The sequence below is a fragment of the Nestor notabilis genome, unplaced genomic scaffold, assembly GCF_000696875.1.
Source record: "Nestor notabilis isolate BGI_N333 unplaced genomic scaffold, ASM69687v1 scaffold8262, whole genome shotgun sequence".
In the NCBI taxonomy this organism is placed as follows: domain Eukaryota; kingdom Metazoa; phylum Chordata; class Aves; order Psittaciformes; family Psittacidae; genus Nestor; species Nestor notabilis.
The window spans coordinates 24,686-49,223 of NW_009919710.1; the positions used below are offsets into that span (position 1 = coordinate 24,686).

A 24,538-nucleotide genomic window follows, 5' to 3' on the forward strand; every position below is an offset into this window, starting at 1 on the left:
GGAAGGAAGGGAGGAAAGAAGGAAGGGAGGGAGGGAGGAAGCAAGGAAGGAAGGAAGGAAGGAGAACAGACAGATGGCAACTGAACACACAGCATGTGCAGTCCTTGTCTAGAGGAGATCCTGGTTTGGAAGATATGAATTATATGCAAGGGTCAAGCAAGGGTATTTCCCTTGCTTGGGAGAGGGGGTAAATCTGGCAGGGTAAAGTCTAAATATCTACAGGGGGTAAGGAAAAGCCCCAGACAAGTTATCAGCATGCCAGGACCAGGGGAGAATGAAGCCTGCATAGACAGACAGGGAGAAAGGAGAATCCAGGCAACATAGACACCCCCAGGGGAAGAAGAGAAAAGGGAGTTACTGAGGAGAGAGACTGTCAACTTATGTGGATCTTCAGCATCAAAGTGAGTGTGTGTGATTGCACACACAGCAGAAAGGTGCAGGCAGAGGAGAGCCCTGACCCACCTCCATTAGGGGGTCACCACTCCCTGCATACAGGCAGCTTACAGCTGCAGTAGAAGTGTGCATGCAGCCAAGTGGAGTGGTGGGAAGGCTCTCCGGATTCCAGACCTTCCCAAAGATACCTTTCCTGAGCACAGAGCTGCCTAAAGTTGGTGTGACCCCCTTGGGCAGGGGTTGCTAAAGCGAAGAAGGATCACAGTAGGAAGAGATGCATCCGATCTCTTCTTCCTTGATACTCTTCTCCACCACCTTGTTACATGGGTTTTAGGTAAGGAATAATGCCTTGGAGGAAAGGCTTACTCTTAGTTAAAAGGCCAACAGAGCTGCAGGGAAAGGGGATAAGCGATACATAAGGCAGAATTAGAGGTGTTGCTTTCTTTTGGCCAGGGTTGAATGCAAGGGCAGCTCACACAGGTTCATGCAAGGCACAAAGACACACACAGATAAAACAGAAAGGGGAAAAAAATATGGCCTAGTTCAATCCCCAAACCAGGTCACTTGTTGATTCTCACCTGTGATGTGCTCACCTGATCTACAAGCCATATCCACATCCTTCTCAAAATCGGTCTGAAAGACAGAGAACACAGAGGATATGATCAAAAGGAGGTGGTGGGGAAAGGAAGGCATTTGGAAAATGCAAACCCCCACTTTAACTAGTGAGACAGACACAACCATTGCCAGACGAGCAGAGGAAAGATGTTTTGCTTTGGCTTTGAAACATGGCAAACAGACCACTCCACCTTTGGCTTTTGAACCTCGGGCAGTGGTAAAGCTTTAACATTGCTTTTCAGCTGGATTTATCTGCTCATCCTGCTCATTCCTGATTACAATATCTCCCTGGAACACATTTATACATGTTTCTAAAACCAGGGGACAGGTTCCTGGCATGATCCACCTTGGGTATATCACCCTAAACTTAGTGGATTCCCCTCCACTCATTAAACAGATCTGGGGATGTTGCTGAGAACACTTCGTACCCACTGGGCTTCCTTGTGGTCTATCACCAAGTCACATGAAGTGCAAACAAGTCTCTGTTTCTGAAGTTCTTAGTATATAACATCAATGGTCCCTGCAGGCACAAGGGCTGATTAACTTTTACGAGCGGTCTCTACAGCCAAATGAAAGTCCTTTTTCCTCCCAATATGAATTAATCCCTTTTTTAAAGCCTTGAGCAGGTAACACTTCAAAGAACTGGATAAACCGAATCACAGTGGGCCACAAGTTGTCATGGAGTAATGGAAAGGCTGCAGATTAGCAGAAAGTAGAGAAGTTCACTGGTTATTTCTACCATCATTTCAGACACTTAATATAACTACAGTGATGTGATTAAATGCATTCCACTTTAATACCAAGAGTGTAAAAAAGAGTCCCCATGCCCTTGGGATAAACATTTTAATATTAGCAAGTTGAGATCCAATAATTTTTGAAGAGCTGGTTGAGGAATTATCTCAACTTTCTTGATGCTGATTTCATAGTAAATTATTTGGGATATCAAATAAATCTGGAAAGAATAGAAGAGAAATAAGGCTGAGCTAACGTTTAAATGGGCAAGAAGGATGACTCAGGAAAATATAATCTCATTTTCACAATAGGAGTTCCAGAAAAAAGAACCAAACAGCCTGTACTAGTTCTACTGATAAATAAATAGAAGATGGGTTTATGTTTAATGCCAGTCAACAAGATTTTGTGGGAAACAGTTCTATCAGCTAAGCTTCTTTTGGCTTGTGCAGATTTGAAGATGCCTGGAAAAGGTAATGGCAAAAACTCCATCCTGCAGAGCTTTGGATTTCTTTAGTTATTTTATAACTCAGTTATTAGAAAATAACATTGTGCCCCTCTAAAAATATCAGTGAAGAGTCATCCTTCACTTCTCGATTCTGGAGGGGTTTTTGTGTCTGGGTGTGAAGAAACTGATTGTAAGCTCTTTACTCAACACATCCATCAACTGTGCAGGCATAAATGTAATCTCACTGCTAAAAAACATGTAGCTGACACAGAATTTTGCAGGTGGTTGATAATGAATGAAAACAGGGAGTTACACAGGGAGGCAAAAAAGAGAAACTTCAGGATATAGCCTTGGGATGGTGGCAATAGAAGAACAGATCCAGCATCCATGGTTTTAAGGGATGGCAAGAGGCTGAAGGGCAAGTGGAAGGGGTTATATACATAATTTGAAGGCAAATGTCTTACAAAGGGAGAATAAAAAAGCTCAGTGTGTTAACTTATTGAAAATAAGAGTGAGACTGGATATGATTATGGTGTCTAATATTGAAGGAAAGTAGTAGGCATGCAAGGGGCTTTCTAATAAACAGGCATAGCAAGAACCTGTCCGAAAATGAGAAGGCTACACATTTAAATCAGATATGAAGGCAGCTAATTTTAGCAAACACCTATGAGATGTGGTGGAATTATGCATCTCTTGATGTCACAACTTGAAGATTGTGCTGTTTGAAACAACACCTTGTCCTCAAGCACAAGCTACTTAACTTACCACAAGGGTGTCTGGAAAAAAACACCATTGGTTATCATATAGGTCTAATATTAACTCAACATTTCTGTCACTTGTCCAAATGTTGTGATTGTCCTGATGTCCTTACCCCAAAAGCCTCAGAAACCAAATGTCTCTTATATCATCTAAACGCTGAAGCAGACGCAAGGTGATTCTCCATAGTTTATTCTTCTCCAACTTTATCTAGTTTGTTTGTAAAGGAGTTACACAACAGGACCAGGGCTTACAGGGCTTAAACTATATTCCCAGTGAAGCAACATAAACAAGTGTGCTTTTGAGAGAAACAAATCCCTTTGAGACAGCATCTTTATAATAATGACCCAACACGCTGTGATTAAACCAGTATTAAACTACTGCCTCCTACCTCCAGCTAGGACACGACAGTGTGATGGGGATGAAAAGGTCTGGAAGACCTGAGAGGTATATTTTGGCTTTGTATTTTCTGGGAAAGAAAGGATCTCACAAAGATGTCTGCAAAGCTGGTGTGTAAGTTTGAGACCCTTAATGTTACAATGAAAAGAAACTGGATTTGTGTCATAGAGCCTTTGCTAAGTGTTATGTCTGGTCAAGTGCAGGTTTAAACTTAAAAAGAATGATGATTGCAAATACTGTGATGGACAGAGCCCTTTGCTTATCAGTTATGACTTAAAAATGCCCATAGGTCCCTTAATAATAGACTAGGTGGTAGTTTTCCCTACCATTAGCTGAGCGTGTCCGTTCTGAAATGACCCCCCTGAGTCTCCATTGCCCTCTTCCTGACGATCTACTACTCGGCACTTCACAGCATCCTGGACCTGCAGGAACAAATGAATTTGTGAAAGTCAGAGCCAGAAAGGAATAGCAATACTACATTCTGAGTCCTTGGTAGGTCAAAAGAACATGGATCCTACTTCAGTGGCATTCAGGTATTCATTTCAAATGGTTTATATATTATATATCTCACACAGCAACACAGCAACGCAAAGGTTTTACAGGTATCCTGGGTCATTGTGCTGGTTACTTCTAGTTTGATTTATATAGTTAAGAATAAAAATGTCTTCTGTTTTGCAGCTTGCAATATGTTTACATACAGTGGATGCTGCTGCATAAATCCTCACAGTGAGGCCTAAAGTGTCTGAGTATGATTCTATATCAGCAGTAATCTATAACTGATCCAAACCTTACTGAAATCAATGCCAGTGACTGCAATGGGAGTCAAATGCAGGCCCATATTCATAATGCAATTAGTTGAAGGAGTCTCAGCCAGGCCAGTGGTGTAATTCCTTTGATTTCATTGGCCTGACATAAGAAATTAATCTGTTTTACTTAATTTAAAGGAGCTGTAAGAAGGTAAAATGAATATTGAAAAAACCCACCCTTCCTGTCTCGGTTATTAATAGCCTATCCACTCAGTGAGATGAAAAGAATAAAAGAAACATAAAAGATTCGTCCTTTTCTTCCCTGATATAATTTACCATTTTAAATCTCCACAGGGAGGCTGGAGAGAATTGACTCAATTTCCTTGCTTGATTATTGCTGGCTTTCCTTTCCAACTTCAACATCTAGGGACCAATGCCAATGTAGTGATTCCATAAATCTCAGCGCAAGTTGACCCTCTTGGAATCAACCAAATTGTTTTCCTTAATAGTCTATTTTTCAGAGGTGGGGTGTAAATATTCTGGAAATATTAATTTTGGTGTTAAAGAGGCAAAATCTGACACGTTAGATAAGGAAGTCCCCCAAATTCCACTCTGCAGTACACTCGGCATGACAGCCATTGAGTCATCCCTCTGACCAACACTGTCATGGTCATTTTTGTGATCACAAAGGCAAAACTTGATAGGATTAGAGAAGCTACCAAGTGGAGTGGACATTTTCCAGATCTTTTCTATGGGGAGCATGTTGGCTATATAAAAGAGAACGACTCATTCTGTCTTACCTCCCGCCTTAGGATGCAATGGACCATAACGATGACAAAGCCCTCCAATGAGTCAAAGACAGCAAAAAGGATCTGGAAGAGCGCTGACCGCCGATCCGTGATTGCCAGAACTGCAGACATCCAGGTGAGAGCCAGGAGAGGCAGGACCACGCAGGAGCTCCAAAGGGATGCCCTGTCAAGGGAGAGGAAAAGAGAATTCAGCTCCACTTCAGCCTCACCCACTTCCACGTGGGATGTTCATTCAGCCTCCTGATCCCATGGGGCTTCAGAAGACTTCTTCAGCAACGTATACGTGTGCTAGATGTCTTCTGAGCCCCTGTCATAGGGAAGCAGGAAGATGCTTTGCACACTCAAGCTACTAAAACAGGTGACACGTTTCTACAGGAGGGACTACTTTTCAATGGTGCAGTCATGCATAAAACTTGAGGTGGGGAGGAAGGATGCAGATACCTCACTCCCCCTTTCACACCCTTCCCACTCTACGCCACTAGTCCACAAGGATGGCATTTCCCAAGGAGGGGAGACAAAATACAGTCATTGCAGGTTGCCAGAGGGAAGGGGAACAGTTGCAGCAGAGACTGGTTTGTCACGATGGCTGTTGGTACTTGGGTTACAGACAGTTGGACTTCCACAGCACATGGAAGACACCAAGACTAGGAACATGTGTCACAGTTTCAAGTGACTAAAACGGACAAGCATAGAGCTGATGTGGAGACTGATGTTTTGCTGTTGCTCCCTTACTCTACAGCTGATGGTCCCCTACAACACTACACCAGTGAATATCAGGAGAACCAGTATCTGACCCAATTTTTCTGTGAACAGGAATTTTTCTGCTTTCTTGTGTGATCTCTTGAAATAAAAATAGTCGTTTCTATATCGAGCAACTATTGTAAATAAGCCTATTCTTGGGTGGACATTCTGGGTTAAAAGAATTTAAGATTCAAGCCACTTCTTAATCCACAAGACAGAAAACTGAACAAACCAGTTTTCTCTAATGCAAGTAGTGCCCCGTGAACCTCCACTTTATCTATGAATGATGGCTTTAGAAATGGGACAGCAGCTCTATTCCCATGGACTATTTAGTCGTTCAGCTCTCTCCCATGCAATTTTAACAGCTTAGCAGAGAGATTTTAAACTGTCAGTCATCCCATATACATGGCAGCACTGGTGCACCAAGAGCACCAGGAGAATTTCTCTGTGGGCTTTATTTTACCTAACAAATAAGAGTAGACCTATGAACAGGCTGAATAACAAATTGGGCTTCGAAATACCCCTGTGTAGAAAACCTCGACCTATATACTAACAAAAGAATATAGGCAACACAAGAAACTACAGGACAGATACCATGACACACAGTTTGCAGTACTTACATGGGACTTGCTTGCCATTTCCTGCTATATGCTCAAGGTTTTAATAAAGTTTACTTGCTGGTTATCCAGGTACCACTCTCAGAGACCTCAGTGAGAGTTTTACCTGGACAAAGCTGGAGCTTGGACACGGGTATGGACATCAGGATAGAATGCCCTGGCTTCAGTAAGAGTTTTTCAAGGACTGTTACATCAGTTCTGCTGCAATGACCACACACTGAAGTGACAGGTTATTTCCGTTGTCAAAATGATATTTTGATACAACCTATCCAGACTAAGATGTGTTTCTTAATGATGTTATTAAGCAACGTAATCTACTTCAGGGAACACGTAAATGGAAAATACTTATTTTTCTCAATTAAAACAAGAATTATGAGACTTCCATGTAACGTAAAGGCCATGATATAAGCTGATACCTTGTAATTTTACACAGGATGACAAAATGTGTGTTCTTTCACGTCCAATATGAACTATAATATCAAAGTACTATTGAAAAAACAAAAGCAGTAACCAAACAACTCCTAAACACAAGCTTTTATTCCAATTCTCCACTGAAATCTGCTTCATTACACTGAAAACTCTCTTTGCTATCATTTGCAGTGGTGTATTAATAAAACTGGCTAAGCAGTAAGTGCAGTGAAAAAAAGGCAGAAAAGCTGAATAGAAAGATATGGTTTGCTCCATAACATGCCACTGTAGATGTATCTTCCATCAAAGCTTCAGCAAACTCAACACGCCTGATGCATGGCTTGGTAGGTGAAGCCATTCCAGTAGTAACTTGTAATTGTGATTGCTGAGAACCAGCAAAGTCAATGAAAGCTGCTCACAAAGGTCTGTACCAGACAAATCTACTTCCTGAAAGTATCTGGTCTTCCAGTATATTCTTAATGCACACATAGGTGTATGTTACTCCCACTGACATGCAAACAAGAAACCTGGCAACCACATCTGAGCATGGATCTGACCTCTAAGTATGGGTCTCAACCAGCCATCTAAATGAACTGCAACGCTTGAAGCACGACAGTCAGATTGGCAATGATTTGGGTGTGGGTCCAAGATTCAGATGTGGATTTGGGGTTTCAAGGGTTGCTGCTGTGGAGGGAAATTATGTTTCTCTTCAGCAAATTGTTCGATTTCAATCCACTGGCTTTAAACCCTGCTTAAAACCCCCATATGCACACACCCTGCTTTAACAAGGAGTGACTAAGTCTATCTTCTCTCCAGAGCACAGATGCAATGATCCATGACAGTGGATGCCCTTCAGAGCTCCTGCTGTCTTCACACTGGACTCAATGAGTCCTTCCCAGCCCCTCACTCTAGGACTTGCAATAGCCTCCGTATGGGCAAACCACTCAACTTTCTTCTGAGCTGAGATATCCCAACATAAGTGACCTTAAATCATCACTTAAATCTCTGCCCTTCCAACTCAGATGATGAAAACAGTATTACTCTACGTACTCAGCAGGAGAAACTTTCCCAACTGAGTCATGCTGACTTACACTGGCTAAGAGTATGGCCTTTCTGCCCTCTTTGTAATTCACCTTGCAGATGCCCTCTCAACAACATTCATCCCTTACAAACGTTATGGAAATGTTGCTTGACATTTAATGCATAATCTTTATTCTCAGGCAGCAGATGGCAACAGGTCACAGGGATGTAACTTGCTCTAATTTCACTTGCAGAGCTCTGCTTAGCTTTTGAAATATTAAATTCAAAGTTCCATTTAAAAAAAGAAATCATATCAAGACAAATTTCAGAAGAAAACTCAGGGGAAGATAAGTGGGTTTTCTGTGACATTGCCCTTAATTCTACTTGCTGTGAGCTGAATTCACAGCAGAACTCATACTCCTGCCAACCTCCCATCTGTGCCTTTCTTAGGAGGTACTGTGCATCCTTAGAAGGTTCCAGAATAACCTGTAGGACCTAAGAAGCTTTATGTTATAGTGCCACATGGTGTGAAATGAAAGGATGATGTGTTATAGAATGACTTTATGATTACCTAATGACTTCTTATTATGGATTATCTATGAACAATGAATCCAGGATGTTTATTGCTTGAGACAAAGGAATTAGCTGGCAGATCCTCCTCCACGTCCCATACATGACAGCACTCATGATGAGTGGAGGCTCATTACACTGTATAGTGGAAGTGTGGTGCTGGTTTGTTGTGTGATGACCATGACGTGACAGTGTTACTCAGCAGTACAGTTGTAGTGTCACGTTATTCCTCCCCACCATACCATGCTGCTGTTGCATTGTGGAGGAAGGGTCTTACTTTGGGATATTTCAATGCTACAGCACAGTGCAACCAAATAAAATCACAATGACATGTGACAACATAGCCACATGATAACATTGTCCACAGCTTTATCTAGCAGAGCAAAGACGTAGCTTTATGAAGGCACACAGCAGACCCAGCTTTGGCAACAAGCAGATGGTGGCCTTTGGTCAAAATGTCAAAAACTAGCTCTGGTCTTGTTCTTTAGCTATCTGGCAGCCTTGAGAGTCTTCATCTTTGCAAAAGAAACAGGATAAAGTGATGGCACTTAGAGGATAGCAATGGAAAGAGCCAAAAATGGGTTTGGAAACAAAGATCTACATGGAGAAAGATTAAGAGGCCTGCACCCTGACAAAGGGCAAGCGCAGGGGGGACACAGTACACACCAACAGAGATGTAAAGGGTTGTGACAAAGAAGTAAGTGATAGATTCTTCTCAGTACTCAACACTAATAGGGAAGCCAGTACCATAAGCTAAAGAAGCGGCAGAAGGCAAAATAACTTTAGAATTCAGAAAGCAGCCTCTGCAGAGCAGATCTGAAAAGGGAGATGGGAGCTGGACTAACACATAAGGCAGAGATGCTGTTCCACTATTTTGATGGTTGTGCTCTTCCTGCATCACAGCAGTTCTACTATAGGAAAACCACAGTACAAGTATTTACTTTGATTTTCCTCTCAAGCTTTATCACTCCTTTAACTTGTATTCCTTCTAAAAACAAGACCCTTGCCCCAATTTTAGGGACAGCTTCAGAGAAACTCCCTTTAACTTTATGCCCATACAGCCAATATAGAAGATCAGTTACTAGAAAAGAGGGGGCACTTTGCATGCTTTTCCCTTGCAGAGGCAACACAGAAACACAAGATATTGTTTTGACTTTATCCAGAAGATGATTCTTTTCTCAGTTGCCGCAATCTGAACCATATAATGAGGTGACCAGGAAATCAAATGCCTCTAAGTCAGACAGGCAGGTAAAGAAATAGGTATTCACAGACTGCTTGACTGTTCACCCCTAAATAAGAGAAGCTGTTCTTTGACAGTCTAAGCAAGGACCTGCAGGGCACAAGTATTGCCCCCAGGTATTGATAAAATTTCAGATTCCTTGAACTATGAGAACAACACTCTCCCGAGGAACAGGAGAAACCTGTTGTGCATGTAAATGTTGCTTTACATTAGTGCTGGAGCTACAATATGGGCAGAACATTTGATGTCTAAGACTTCCTGAAAGGACTTTGAGCCAAGAAAAAGAGTAAATCCATTAGATGGGAGATCTGACATGACCTTCTGATGATGTAAGAGGGATGATGCATGAGAAGGGTCATGAGGACTGCCTGACATTGACTCTTACGTGGGCTGCCTGAAGGAAGAATACACTGTGCCAGGGCCTTAGTCTTGGGCCAGGCTCTTCTCTATGGTCAGAACTTGAGAGCCCATATTTGCAGTGCACTTCCTGGCAGGAATTTCATCCATCCATCCACCCACCCATCCATCTGCAGTTCCTGGTATCAACAGTGGATGTCCTCGTTCGCAACAAGTACAAAGCAATGGGATGCCCCTGAGATATTTTTTCCCTGCCTTAAATAAAACTTTTCACAGGTAGCAAAGACAATTTAATTATAAGGCAGAATTTCCCAGTCTGAGGCTTCCCTCCAGGCAGCAATAAAAGGAAGGACATGTGGGAATAGAGGTCTTCCAATGGCAAAAGATACCTAACATGGTCTCCAGAACAACTTGAAGGGAAGGGTGTTTTTAACCCATACCTCTCAAGTCTAGCTAACCCTTAAAATAAACCTTAAAAGACCATATACATCTGAAGCTTTCCCTTTTATCATTTTCCAAGCCAAAAACTTGCACAATTTCTAATGCATATTTGTTCATTTCTGTCATGATTACCTCCTGCTCTCCCATCAGTGCTTTATCGCGATCTCCCTCAACCACACGTCCCCTTTTCTGACCCCTTCTCTCTTAAACACAGATATTACCCCAGAGTTGCTCAAAACCTGCTATGATTTCCAAAAGCCAAGAAGAAAGGACAAAAGCATCTATCTCTTCATGCCATGCTACCCCAGAAACAAGCCTCTGAAACCTGTGGGAGTCAAGCTGTAGAGAGCATGAGCAACCCCAGCAGAAACAAGGCAGGAACATCCCTGCTGTGGTCTCTACCAAACAACTATGGCTAATTCCAGGTCAGGGAGGAGCAAGGAATGCTCGTGGCATCTGATTTACATTACAAGACTTCAGAACTGAATGGCAAAGCTATTCCAAGGTCTGGGATGAAGGCCAGCAGAGTGGTGGCAGTGGCACGAAGCACTTTCAGGGCTTTGCCTTACTGACAACCTCATTTACAATAGATTTGGAGGAAGAAAAGCAGAAACACTTCAGCTGCAGAAAGAGTAGATGACAAGGGTAGATGAGGGCTGAGTGAACTAATTCATCTATTACTCAGTGGTCTCTTTGCAAGGACAAGAGCATAGGACACTTCTGGACAAATAACAAAACCAGTACTGGTATTTGTTATCTAACGTATTCTATCTGCTGGGAAACAAAAGAGAGATCCTCTTAGAAGAGCCCTCCAACGTCTATCAAACCACTTAAATCAGAAAAGCAGGATAAGTAGATCTGGATTTCATATCCTTTCTTTTCTGATTTGAAGATGAATCAGAAAAAGTGATTTATGACAAACCAGTTCCAGACAAGATGGGAGAAGGATATGAGATTGTTTTGCTGTTACAATGAATTCACTATGAACAGAAATCCTCTCCTATTTAACACTCCAATCTATTAATTGTAAAGCTTCTGCTGGTTTAACATTCCTTTACAGTCGGGGAAGCTGAAATGAAGTGACCTGCTAACTCCAGACTTGTGGTACGTGTGTCTGGACCATTGATTTCTCACCATCTCAGCTGGGCACAGTTGTAAAAGGCAAGTAAACAACTTCAATAGTGAAAATAAATGAGATTGTGGTTAGGTTTTGCATCCTATAGAACCTTCTAGCTCTTAATAGAGGTGATTCATGTTCTTTTTTTCTGAGAACAATTGGTTGTTTTTCAGAATTGTACATTTTTCCCTAAACTCTTTTGGATTTTATGTAAGTGCCTCAGTTCATAGAAATAAAAGAAGGCGAAAACCTTATGTTTTGATTTTCTTTTATACGGAGATTTGGCATTCAGCTGCCTGGTTTTGTTTAGCTTAATTGAAGGTAGGAGTTTTTAGATTGCAAATGTCTAGCTCTGAGACTGTTTCCTTCACACATTTTAGCATCACTTGGAAATGATGTAGATAATAACATTTCCAAAAGGGGAAGAAGAAAGACAAACCTGCCCTCATCTCCCTCCCTCCTACCTTAACCTTTGGGAAAAAGCCAACTATATAAATAGCAACAATTTCTCCAGCAGAACAAAGCTCTGACATTTTCATCTTTAGTTTGGGTGGTTTTTTTTACTAAATCCAGCAGCATCTAAGAAGAAATTTAACAGCATTTGACTTCTGTAACTCAGAGCTATGAAACACTTGGAAGATTTTGAGGACAAATTCCAAGTGCTTTTAGTGGTCCAAAAGAGGCAGTCAACACTTATCAAATCAGAACTGCAGCCCTATGAGGAATTAAACTCAACTCCAGCCTTTTATAAGAGAAAGAACCCACTTGGAAGTGATTCACCAACTCACTTAAATCATACTCAATGCTCTGCTGCCTCGGGAGTAAGAAACTCAAGCACACACTTAAGTGTTTGACAAAGCTGGAGTTTGAGGCCCCTGTCTGCCATGAAAACTAATGGGAACCACATCTTTAAGTCTGTAACTCCAAGAACTAAATTAAATTGGGGCATTAAACATATACCCAGCTTCCAACGAACGAAGAGTCCCTTTGTCTTCCATGGGCTGCTCACATGCTCAAATCTAGGCATGTCATAAAGCGCTTGTCATGATCCAGTCCATCAGCTTTTGCTCCAGGGGAGCCCTACACTACTCATGGCCCACAGAATGAGGTCAGGGAGTGTTGGGGGTGTGGAAAGGTGGGCAGGGGTATGGGGAGATGAAACAAACAAGGGCTGGTGAGTGCAGGGGAAATGAAAGAGGGAAATAAAATAAATCAAAAAAGGAATAAAAAGGAAAAAAAGGAAAAAAAGAAAGTGGAAAGAAAGAAAGAAAAGAAGTTGAAATTAGAGGAACTAACATGGCGTTACTGGTGGCTGTGGCCGAAACTTCAGCAGAAGAAACTACTCCACACTTGGAACATTTGAGCGTCATGCCGTAAAGGGGCACTGCCATCTGACTGCAATTAAAACCAAAAGACTGAAACAAAACAAAACACTTTGCTTATGAACACAAACGTCGAAAGGAAAGGGAAAAAGAAGCCAAAAAAAGTAACGAAAGAAAGGAAGGAAGGAAGAAGAAAGGGAACCAACCAACCATACCCAGTTTGGAAAGAGAAAGGAAAGACAGGCAGGAATAAAACTCTCTCATCTGTACCACTCCAGATGTGGGGAATGGGAAAAATGTACAACTCAGAGAGGTGTTGGTGCCGCTGGAGAGGGTGGAACTGTGTTGGGGAATGTTTGGCCCGATTCAGGGTGTCTCTCTCTGGCACCCACGGAAGAGAAGCCAGAACTGCTCTCCCAGTCTCCACCTCTTTATTTTGCTTTGGTTTTGAAGAATTGCTCTTTTTCCTTCTGGCCTTTTTGCTCCAAAACAAAAAAGGTGGCAGGGTTGTACAGTAGAAGGCAAGAAGTAGGGCTGTGGGGACTGTGTCTGCTTATCCTCTTCCCTAAAACAATGCAAGGAATAAGACACTGGCCCTTGCATGCTAATCCTCGCCTTGGTGGGGATACCCGCAGGGCAGCTGACGGTACCAGGACATAGGCCACTCTTTCTTTGCTTAATCGGTGATGAAGGACATGCAAATGGCACTTGTTATGTCCTGGAGCTAAACGAAAGTTGAGGTGTTTTGTAAGACCACTACCTTGTCCTAAAGGGAGCCAGACTGACTGGCTACTTTTGAGCTGTTTCTTCTCTCACATTACGTTTTGGAGCTGAAAATATCTTTGGGATGAACCCTGAGACTTACATCAGTTGTTCCCATTTTTTCTGGATGGGATCAACCATAGAACCATCCCCTTGTGGGTTGCAGAGATCTGCTAAAAGGCATGTCCTCATAACTCTTAGATGCTGATGTGTGTGAACCCACCTAAGTGAGAAGCCAGCTCTTACTCAGAAGCCCAGAAGCCACATTAGCTTGGCATTGGCCGTTTCTTTCCAGAATTTACTAGTTTGTGTGCACAGATAGAGATCCACATCAGATCTGGCTTAGAAAATGGGCAGGAGTCTGCAAAACACCCTGCATGAAGGGCCTAATATCAGGCATGAATATCACTGCCACGGGACAGTAGGTCTGTCATTGGGTGATGGCAACGCAGCTGGGGAGGGGTGATGTTTGCAGGTACCAAACATCAGGGTGGTTTTACAGCCCTACCCTGCCAGGGAGAGAGATTAAGAAACTTGACAGATCGTTTCTTTTAGGGCTTTGTGTTCAGTCTCACTGCAAGAAGAACATCCCTATGAACACCAACACAGCATTATCAGTGGCCCACTTGGAAGTGGCTATTGATTGGTCTTTTACAGTAACATAAACCATTACTCCCTTATAGAATAATGGCTCAGGTATCCCACAGAAACCTTCAACCTTCAGACACAGAGAAAATTAGATCCTGTGTCAATAGGTACATATTTTCCAGGAAGGATGGTGTAAATCCAGTGAGGACACTGGCTGAACCAAAGATAAAAGTGGGTCTTGAGAGGCATTAAGTGCACGACCCTTAAAAAAAGACAGCTTATCCCCAGATCTATAAGCCACAAAGAACAGATAAGCAGAGAGACAGAGAGAGGCAGAGAGAGGCAGCAAAAAGAAAGCAGATTGACTTGAGGAATTTGATGGAAAACTATACCAGAAAAAACATGAATGACACTGAATCACAAAGAACTGGCCAAAAGACCAGTGCAACACACAACTGTAGCTGCTGTTGGGTGTATTTATGTAGAAGGCTGTAAGCAGTAGGCACAGATCTGGATACATTTATACTCTAATTTGTTATTGTTGGGGGCATGAGGTTGTTAATAGATTGAATTTCCATAGCAGGTTTATATTGGTGCCTGTACGCATGAAAGGGAAGCTAATGAAATAATCACAGTGAATAATGTATTCATTTCATTTAGCTTTTTCTGCTTCCTAAACATCCACAACCAGCTCACAGACTCATCTGGTGTGTTCACTCAAGCCTGGACTTTGTTACTTTTAGCTCAATAGTGCTTTACACCACTCACGGCCCAAAGAACAGGAGCTGCTTCAAACACGAAACATCCTGAGACAAAGGGCAATCTGAAGCAGCTCGTATTTTAATGGAGTTATTATCTTTCCAATTATTTTCTTCTCTCTGCACTGACAATCCAGATCCATTACACCCTGCCAGGGCAGTCACACAGAGCATATTTCACACAAGGTTTGGGGCAAACTTTCTCAAGTCCTCTCTATAATCAATGGAGAGATAAAAGAAGTAAAGGTCCTCTAAGGGGCAAGTTGGAACAACTAAACAAGGCTCCCGCCTCTCTCTAGTAGTTCCAGAGGAAGCCTATGGAGATTAAACCCAGCAGGATAAAATCAGCCTTTGTGAATATATCCTATAGTCTCATTCTTCTTCCCTGGCTGTGTGAGCACACAAGTGCTTCTGGAATAAACACTGGCTGAATATATTTAACATTCACTTTAAAGGCTCCTGCCTTTTACTTTAAAACATTTGGTATTAGTAGCCCTCCTGTCAATAGAACTCAAACATGGTCAGTGCAGCGGACCTTGAACGGAGACTGTTCCGCTGGGAGACACTTGCTGTATCCCAGGAAGGAGCTGGGGCAGTTGTGTGCAGTTCTCCAGCTCTCCAGGTAATCACAGTTCTCTACAGCCTGGTTTTGTGCTATATCTATAAAGTCATTGCCACTGGAAAGTCAACGTTTTCTGACATATATGACAACGGTAATCACAGCAATTTCCTCTGCCAAGTATAGGGCAAAACCTATCGTGTCTCAGATATTATTTCATGGGAACTGTTAACACTGCTTTATTTGCACCGACTGGTCTGCTGTATGTGTACTGGGCTCTTCTTAGTGTTCAACAGGTCTTTCTGCCTCCCTTTTTGGGTTTTTTTTCCTCCTTTTTTTTTTGCTTTTGCAACACTGAACCATACTTCTTGCCTCTGCTAAAGGAAACACAACGTTTCTTTATCCCATCTGCTCAGATCCAAACATCATTCTGATTATCTCCAGATCTCCCTTCCAACACGGTTCCCAAGCCCAGGCCAGAAGCGGCTAGCTAGAGGGAAAGGGGCACCAGAACACTCAAAAGTGCTTCCGCACTCTCAGTGGGTGGCACTTCGAAAGGAGAACAAAATCATTGAGCACAGAGAAGGCTTAAAAGTGCTGCACACACACACACACGGACACGAAAGGGGGGAAAAAGAGAAAAGAAAGAAAAAAAAAAACAAAGAACATCAGAAAAATTACTTTTTCTTTTGCTTTTGCTTCGTAGGTTTTGTTCTCAAAGTAGAACTGTGAGTGTGATCAATAACCAGCAGTCTGGATTAACCAAGGTCATGCTGTATGCAGTTTAGATTAGAGAGGGAGAGACCGAGAGGCAGTTACTGGCTGCTGTGTTAATCCAATACACCATTTCTTTCAGTGGTGGCTTTCAAGTGCAATTATCTTGCTACAGCCTCTGCCAGCAGCTCGGGTATGTTCTTGAGTTGTCTTTTTGTCAAGAAGGCATCATCCAGAATCAAACACTTTCTTGTGAGCAGCTGCTTTAAGCCATGCACCAAGGGAACTTCTTTACGTGCCTGTTACACCCAGCAGCAGCTGATACCTCTGCTCATCTAAACATGCTTAAGTCTCTAACTGTCATGACCATGGCACTGCTCAGGCATCAAAATTCCTCTCTTTGCTGCACTGAGGGACCACATTGCTTGGCCATGTCAACAACTGCTGTTAGAACATAGAATCATGGAATGGGTTGGGTTGGAAAGGACTTTAAGATTATCCAGTTCCAACCCCCTGCCATGGGCAGGGACACCTCACACTAGACCATGTCACCCAAGGCTCTGTCCAATCTGGCCTTGAACACTGCCAGGGATGGAGCATTCACTACTTCTTTGGGCACCCTGTGCCAGGTCCTCAGCACCCTCACAGTAAAGAACTTCTTCCTTATATCTAACCTGAACTTCCACTGTTTCAGTTTAAACCCATTTTCCCTTGTCCTATCGCTACAGTCCCTGATGAAAAGTCTCTCTCCAGCATCCTCGCAGGCCCCCTTCAGATACTGGAAGCTGTTATGAACTTTAACATGTCCTTGTATTTCTCTCTTGGCTGGATAAGAACTTGCTTCTACCCTCAGTTTTTCTTCCAGCACTCAATTAAAACCCAGTTCCACCAGAACTACTCAACAGTGCAATGACAGGATTATTGAACCTTGTCTATACGTTCTGCCTCTACCTTCTGAGACCCAGTTTTAGGGCCCAAGGCTTTTGTGGCACCACAGTGGATAAAGCAGCTTATCCTCTCTGTGAAGCCCTGGAGTGCAGCAAACAAGGCAACAGGCACCCAATTCCCTCCACTTTCACAGATAGGTTGTATCCTGTATGTTCTCCACCAACCTCCTACAGTTTTAGGCTCTGCCTGTAGCTGAGGTGCAGAAGCATCTGAACACCTCTCGCTCTCCTTGTCTCTTTGCAAACATCTTCTCCCACTGTCAGACAGTTTTAAGATTCATCTGGACAGGGTGCTGGGACATCCTGTCTAGGTCATGATTTGCCAAGAAAAGTTGGTCCAGATGATCCTTGAGGTCAACTCTAACCTGGTATTCTATGATTCGTCCTTCAAGAATACAACTCTCATCCACAGTGATAAATCAAATCCCATCACTGCACAAACAGGAGCACACAACCCTGTGTTTCCTGGTAGCAAGTAAGGAGATAAATTCTCTGACTGCAGCAGCAAGTCAAGTAAGGCAAATAACACACTAACAACAGCAGCTAGGCTGACCTGTGCTTTTGATTTGACTCACAGTGTCTGCATGCTGTTTGGAATAGCTCAGGGGTAAAGTCTGAGCAGGCTACAGACTTGTTTCTAGAAGCAAAGGTGAAGTGGGGTCTCATCCTGCTGGAATCAATGACAAAACAGCCAATGTCAACAGTGTTTGGAAGTAACCCAGCAGAGAGGCCTGCCTGGTAGCTGCTGCCAGTCAACCCCTGGTGAGACCAGGGTGGTAAGAACTGTGGAGTCAGTTCTTTGGTTTATACTCCAGAGAAAACCAGGTAACACAAACCCCAGGCTTCAGGGATGGAGCCTGGTGTGGTGGCTGTGGAGTCATAGAAGCATAGAAGAGAAGATAAAGAACCACAAGTGGCATCAGAATATTTTCTTGCTGAAGAGGTATCTTTACTTTACAGTCCTCTTCACACACTCATCCATTGACTAATCTGCTCAATGTTCAACCTCCAAAGACTCTTTCCTTACAAGTATCAAACACCTTTGCTGTTTCTCTGCCATCTGCCAGCATTGGGCAGGACTTCTCTGCCACACAGCCCACACCTCATGCCACACTCAGCAATGATTAAGTCCCTCTCTGATCCAGCTGCTGTCTCCAGGAGCTAGTGAGAAGAGTCACTTTGTTTTCTCTAATCTTTGAGAGGACTCATCAGCCTGGGCTGAAGCCACTTTAACAAAGAGATGAACTTCTAACCTTCCCCCATAATAACACAGTGCTGCTTCTTGGAGCTTTTGTCTCTGCTGCACTGAATGACAAGGCACAGATTAAACCGTGTTGTTTGTTTCTTTCATTCTGTTTAAAGCTGCTTTTGCTTTGTGTTTGCATCTCCAATCTCTCTTTGCATTCTTTGCCTGGTTATTGATCACAACCTTGGGTGGGGGTGTCTTTTGTCATTTCATTCTTTACGTAGATGTATTGATAAGGCATACCCTGCCCGTTCCTTCAGTTTCTTATCTGTTATTCCATCTTTGGATACAAGTTTGTTAAAAACCAGAATGCCAATAACCATGTTCACCTGCCGAAAGAGAAACAACACACAATTTTGTTCTCAGGTAGAGCACAGAAGGAAAAAAAGCAACATTTGGCACCGTCACTCCTTCCCATTTCTCCCTAAGGACACCCTTCTGCAGGCCACTTCCCCTCCTGCCCCCTCACCACCCTGTCCCACCTCCCCTGGCCGTGCACCAGTGAGTTCAGGAGAGCAGAATGCAGCTGGCAGCAGATTGAAGAGGTCTCCAGGAAGAAGGACAAGACTCTACAGCGCTGAGACTGCTGAAGGGCTGTTTGAAGCCCAGTGTGTGCTTGAGGTCCAGCAAGGCAAACTCCAGGCACAAGAACAGTTTTGGAAGGTAACGCATATAGAAAGTGGCCAATACAGGGGAAAACAGTAGGTTGACACTGACTGCTTTTAAAAGTGCCTTCTGGAGTGTGTGCTAGCAAAGCAGCAGCATTAAGAGGACAGAGCAATGCAGTGCAAACAGCTTGTCATAGCTCTTGCTTGGGGAACCAGCACCACTGCTCTGAAATAAGAGGTGGAGGAGCACTGAAGCAAGTAGAACCAACTACTTACTATGGTGGAATGTCTTGGGAGATTCTTCAGAGCACATAAATTACCCATCTAGTCACTGCCAAAAGAAACAATGGGCAGGACAACTGCATGCAGTCCTTTGGTCTGCTTTGTTAGGGTGAGAGCGTTGGGTGTTTGTATCAACCAGCTACAAATATTCATGGTGAAATAGAGTCTGTACAGAGCTGAGGTCTTGCAAAGTGGCCCTAAACTCCTCACTCTGCCTTTCTGACAGTATTCACTGCTGCCAGCTGCATCTGTTATACAAACCTCATCCAAAGCTCAGCAACCTTGGGATGTGAAAGCATTAGTGACACGTGAGCACCACCCTCTCCATGGAGGCACAGCACTGATGGTGGAAAAAAGTGACGCTCTCCTGGTTCTGCTGTCAGTGAAACATCTGGCCTTGGTAGAACGATGGGCGAGAAGTTCTTTTGCATGTGGGGCTTGCAAGGAAATGTTTAAGGCCAGATTCAGAGATGTGCAGCATTGCATGTTAGCTGAGAGCCTTGGTGAGCTTAATAGACCCTTGAGAGTGGTCCTAGGGGACACCAAGTACAACAGCTAGCACAACACCTAGCACAAAGGAAGGGAGATGTCTGCTTGCACAAAGCCTCCATCTAATTGCCTAAATAATCATAGAATCACAGAATGGTTTGGGTTGGAAAGGACCTTAAGATGATCTAGTTCCAACCACACTGTCATGGGCAGGGACACCTCACGCTAGACCATGTCACCCAAGGCTCTGTCCAACCTGGCCTTGAACCCTGCCAGGGATGGAGCATTTACTACTTCTCTGCGCACCCTGTTCTCACCACCCTCACAGTAAAGAACTTCTTCCTTAGATCTAACCTGAACTTCCCCTGTTTAAGTTTGGACCCATCACCCCTTGTCCTATCACTGCAGTCCTTGAGGAAGAGTCCCTCTCCAGCATCTGTCCATCTTCAAACACTGGAAGCTGCTCTGAGGTCTCCACGCAGTTTCTCTTCTCCAGGCTCAACAGCCCCAATGTTCTCAGCCTGTCTCCATATGGGAAGTGCTCCAGGCCTTGAGCATCCTTGTGGCCTCCTCTGGACTTGCTCCAAGAGATCCCCACGAATGAGCAATCTTTCTGAGTTTGGATTGCTGGTTTCAGACTCACTGGTGTGGAGTCCACAGCTGGGAATAACTGACAGATCTCACAAATAGAAGTTCTTTTCTCTTGCAGCAGCTGCTGGGGCAGGGGACTACTTCCCACAGCTGTGAGTGCCCTTCTAGAGCTCACCATGGTATTGTTTCAGAGGAACAACACTGGCACACCAGAGGCAGTAACTCAGCCAAGGAGCAGCAGGACACCAGACCCTGGTTATGTGCTTGGAGAGAGAATGAGCACAATCAGGTCACTGATCTTTCTTCACTGGTGAATGCAAGAGGGACTTGAAGGTGCAGCAAGGCAGTAGGAAAGATGGGGTTGATCGCTCCTGGGGCTGGCCACAGCACAGTGTGTATCCTCATTCTTGTATAGCAGGGGAGATGATAAAGTGCAGCTCTGCACTTGTTATAATAAATCAAAGCTGTTTCATCCAGTCCAGTGATCACCATGATCAACATCCTGTTCTGATCCTGTCTTCTTTTCTTTACAAAGTCAGGTGTATAAACATGCTTCTATACACAGCCACTCTAATAACATGAAGTATAGCTTTGCTTCCTTGTCTCTGAGATGCTATCTGGAAGCAAAGACAGAAGTCTGAGATTCAGCCCTTGAGATAACCAGTACTTGATGACTCTCTTTCTTGACTTCATCATGCCATGAGCCTCCCCTTGCAGTAACCCACTGCTTTCAACCTGCACAGTTATCACCAGGCTGCTCCATTGGATCTAGGTGAGTACAACTGCTCTCAACAGCTCTGCATTTAAGCTTGTTAGGACTTTCAAGACTAAAGCTCAAACCTTTGCAGCCACTCCATGGTAGTGTACTTCCTGCAAGCTGCAAATATTGCTGAAGCTGCAGATGTGTTATTATTTTTGGTAAAGATATTCTCCTAGCCAAAGGATATTTTTTCAGTGTGGAGAATAATAAGGGAGGGTGTGGGTGAAGGAGGTTCCTACAGGTAACAGGAAAATCATAGTGCAAGAGAACTGCAGTACAGGGATGCTTAAATGGCTTGGGAGGAGTGAGCACAAGTCTAGTTTGGCCAGGGCTAAGGCAGAGTAATAAGCCCAGCTGTACCCAAGTCAGCTGTGTGCAAAGTCATTTGCTCATCTATGTATCACATCCATAGGAGGTTTGGGTGAGAAGGAGCTCGGGCATGGAGTCAAGTCCCACCTTTATGGTACAACAGCATCTGTATTGTTTCTGGAGCAAACCTGTCCTGAGAGCAGCACAGCTGCATATCCCCTGTAGAGCCCTGCAAGGGCCTGACTGTCCTTACTCTGAGTCAGGTGGATCCTCCCTCCATCGCAACCTGAAATGAGGACAAGGCACGTGGAGAACAGAAAGCTGCCAGTCTTGTGGGCAGAGCACGCTTGAGAACTGTGTGTGCAGCTTCTGGCTCTGTTAAAAGTCACAGTGTGAATTTGTGCAACTTATTGAGCTTATCTCTTTTCAGGATCCCATTTATTAAAAGGCTTTCAGTGCTTATTCTTCTCCAACTTGGGCAGCATTCGCTTCTCACTTCAGCCAGCAGTGACTCAGGTAGTCTAAGCTAGGTTTGTAGGCTCTCTCTAGGTACTAAATAGAGCCAAACACCCCCAGAGATGACTCACCACTTCCTAAGATCAACTCTGAGCCACCTTTGCAGGTGGTGACCTCTCTGTAATAGCATCTCCATTTCTAGTTTCGATGGGGAATGAAAACTGAGATGCTAAATAAAAGCAAGCTCATGTGTCTTTTCTCACACTAAAAATGTTATGAAAGCCAAAGGATCACTTCCCTTGTTGTTGGCACAATAAAAGCAAGATGGCTTGAGGCAGCAGATTGACTTCCTCTTCTCTGGGGCAACCAAAGCTCCCTCCCTCCTAATCACTGCTGTCTATTGAGCATTCAAGCAGCTGAGCTGAGCTGTTATGTTGTTGGGACAAAGAACTAGCTCATCTGAAAGCACTAAGCCACTTAATGCTCCTGTCAATTATGCTGGCTATAAAGAAGACCCTGACCCCCATCAGCTATGTTACTGAGGGAAATCCACCTACCACAAGCCTGCAGAGATTGAACGACTGGCTGGTGTGAACATCTGCTGATGGCCACTCTTTGCTACCTGCTATCTGAAGGCTCAACGATGTGTTGCAGCCCTAAGCTAAAGACCCTGACTGATACAAAGCTTTTCCTTATTACAGGAGGAGGAGCAACTGCTGGCTTGTGTCTTTGTCATCACGATGAAATGGTGGCACCAAGGTGGTTTGATGTGCAATGACAGCAGTGGGAATAGAGACAGAAAGAGCTTCTGTGGAGTTTTCTGCTGTAAACCTGTGGGGCAGTTAACCCCAGAGGCCCTACATGAAACAAAAGCCTTATCCAAACAAGAAACTGCAAGTGTTGACAACCCCATTCCTGTGGGACCCTCCAGGACGCTTGAGAGGACATACAGCTTCACCACTGGCTATTGCAAGTGTTGACAACTCCATTCCTGTGGGACCCTCCAGGGCACTTGAGAGGACATACAGCTTCACCACTGGCTAGAACAAGGCTGGAGAGAAACTGAAGACTGTCACTTACATGAGGAGACTCAAAAGTGGCATTAAACCCATCCGAAATTGCTGCAGGAAGGATTTCCTAGAGGACCAGCAGTTCTCAAGTTCTTTGAAGCCTGACAGTCAAGGGTTCTCCTGGCCGGTGAGGCTCCAACAGCAGGGAAGCCTGATGAAAGGTACATGATCTCTTGAGAGACACCTTCAACTCAAGCAGTAACTGGCCAAGACTGGTTTTGGTGCTGTTTTGGAGGGAAGAAGAGCAGACTCCCCCCAAGCATGAGCTGGTGGGATGGAATTTAGGAGTGTTCACTTTAACCATGCCATCTCTTTGAACTAGAAGCAAACATGGCATTTTTAGAGTCCTTGGCTCTGATTTGAAGACCTCCATTTCACTTGCAAAAAGAGATGCTGCTCACATGCAGCTTCTGGGACAGACAGGAATATATGCTGGCTGTGGAGGCACAGTCTGGCCTGAAAGCAGCCAGTGACAGCAGTTTCTGAAGGAGCCAGCGTCAGAGTTTTCCACCATCATCCTGCACTTCCATCCAGATAGGACAAAACCAAGGTAAAGCATTAATCAGATGTCAAGGGGACTCCAGAGAGAACAGAGGTGGAAAGCTGAGAGCTGAAGCACACTATATTTCAAATCAAACCCATTCCAGGTTACTGGCTCCTAACACTTTGCTCAATTCCTGAAGGAGAAAACCATTCAAAACACAAGTGGAAATAGAAGGGCAGTTTTGAAAGAACAAGGGAAGTGTTATGAGACAAAAGCTTTCAGCCAAGTTTAAATACCAAAACGACAGCAGCCGCTGGTCCCACGAAGGCATAGAGAAGACCTCCCTCTAACGACAGCCAGCAGCTGGAAAACGAAGAGAGAAAAGAGAGTTACCCAGTGGCAAACATCACCAACAAGCACAGGTTTGCTTCTGTTCTTTGCCTACAGTGTTCATCTTAGGAGGTGATACCCCAGGGCAAAAAGGTCCCAGCCCTTACACCACAGAAGTGTTGCTTCCCATTTCTCCTGACCTTGCATAAGGGTGCCTTTGCCTGGGGGTCTGCCTGCAGAATGACACTGTATTGTCAACAGAGGCATGCACACAACATCAATGATAGTGCTCTCTTTCAGACCAGGTCCTGGAAGCAGCGACATCAGTTTGCCGGAAAGATGATGCTCTTTGTCCTACTCATTCAGGCTAAAGAGTAGTAACAGTGGGAATTGTCCCTTGTTCATTTGCTAACCACTACGCCTGCTGCAGGCTTAGCTCCAAGAGTACAGTATATTGCTTCTCCTGGCTCTTCCCTTTGAGCTTGCTGCCAACAAGCTTCTTCCTTCTCCTTCATACCATGTAAGCTGAGGGCTTCTCCTTTCACCACTGACCAAGTGTGGATTTTAGGCTCCTAAACTGCCTGGTACCTGCACAAACTGAGAGGTCTTTTCTGACTAAAGTGCTGATGTCAGCCCTATTGGTGCCTATGATAGAGCCTTGACTCTTGATGACATTTCTAGTCAGCAGAGATCCAACCAAAAGAGCCCAGGATGAGAGCTCTACAGTCAGGTGAAGCACATCCTGAACTCCATTGACTGCCTTGAACAGATCTTCAGCATTGCGTAACAGTGCACCTAACCCAGGTGGAGACATCTGGGGAGATGATAGAATCATAAAATCCCAGACTGGTTTGTGT

At 44.0% G+C, this 24,538-nt stretch overlaps 1 protein-coding gene across 1 annotated transcript in view; it reads right to left on the reverse strand.

Annotated features, from left to right (window-relative positions):
• Window positions 1-24,538, reverse strand: part of LOC104402462 (brain-specific angiogenesis inhibitor 1-like) — a gene marked incomplete at its 5' end in the record, with an annotated part of 67,253 nt that overhangs the window by 19,393 nt on the left and 23,322 nt on the right. The window contains 5 exons of the mRNA XM_010010347.1: window positions 987-1,026; window positions 3,667-3,762; window positions 4,887-5,058; window positions 18,546-18,631; window positions 23,648-23,714. Coding sequence (XP_010008649.1) covers window positions 987-1,026; window positions 3,667-3,762; window positions 4,887-5,058; window positions 18,546-18,631; window positions 23,648-23,714 — 461 coding nt within the window. The remainder of the gene's footprint in view (window positions 1-986; window positions 1,027-3,666; window positions 3,763-4,886; window positions 5,059-18,545; window positions 18,632-23,647; window positions 23,715-24,538) is intronic.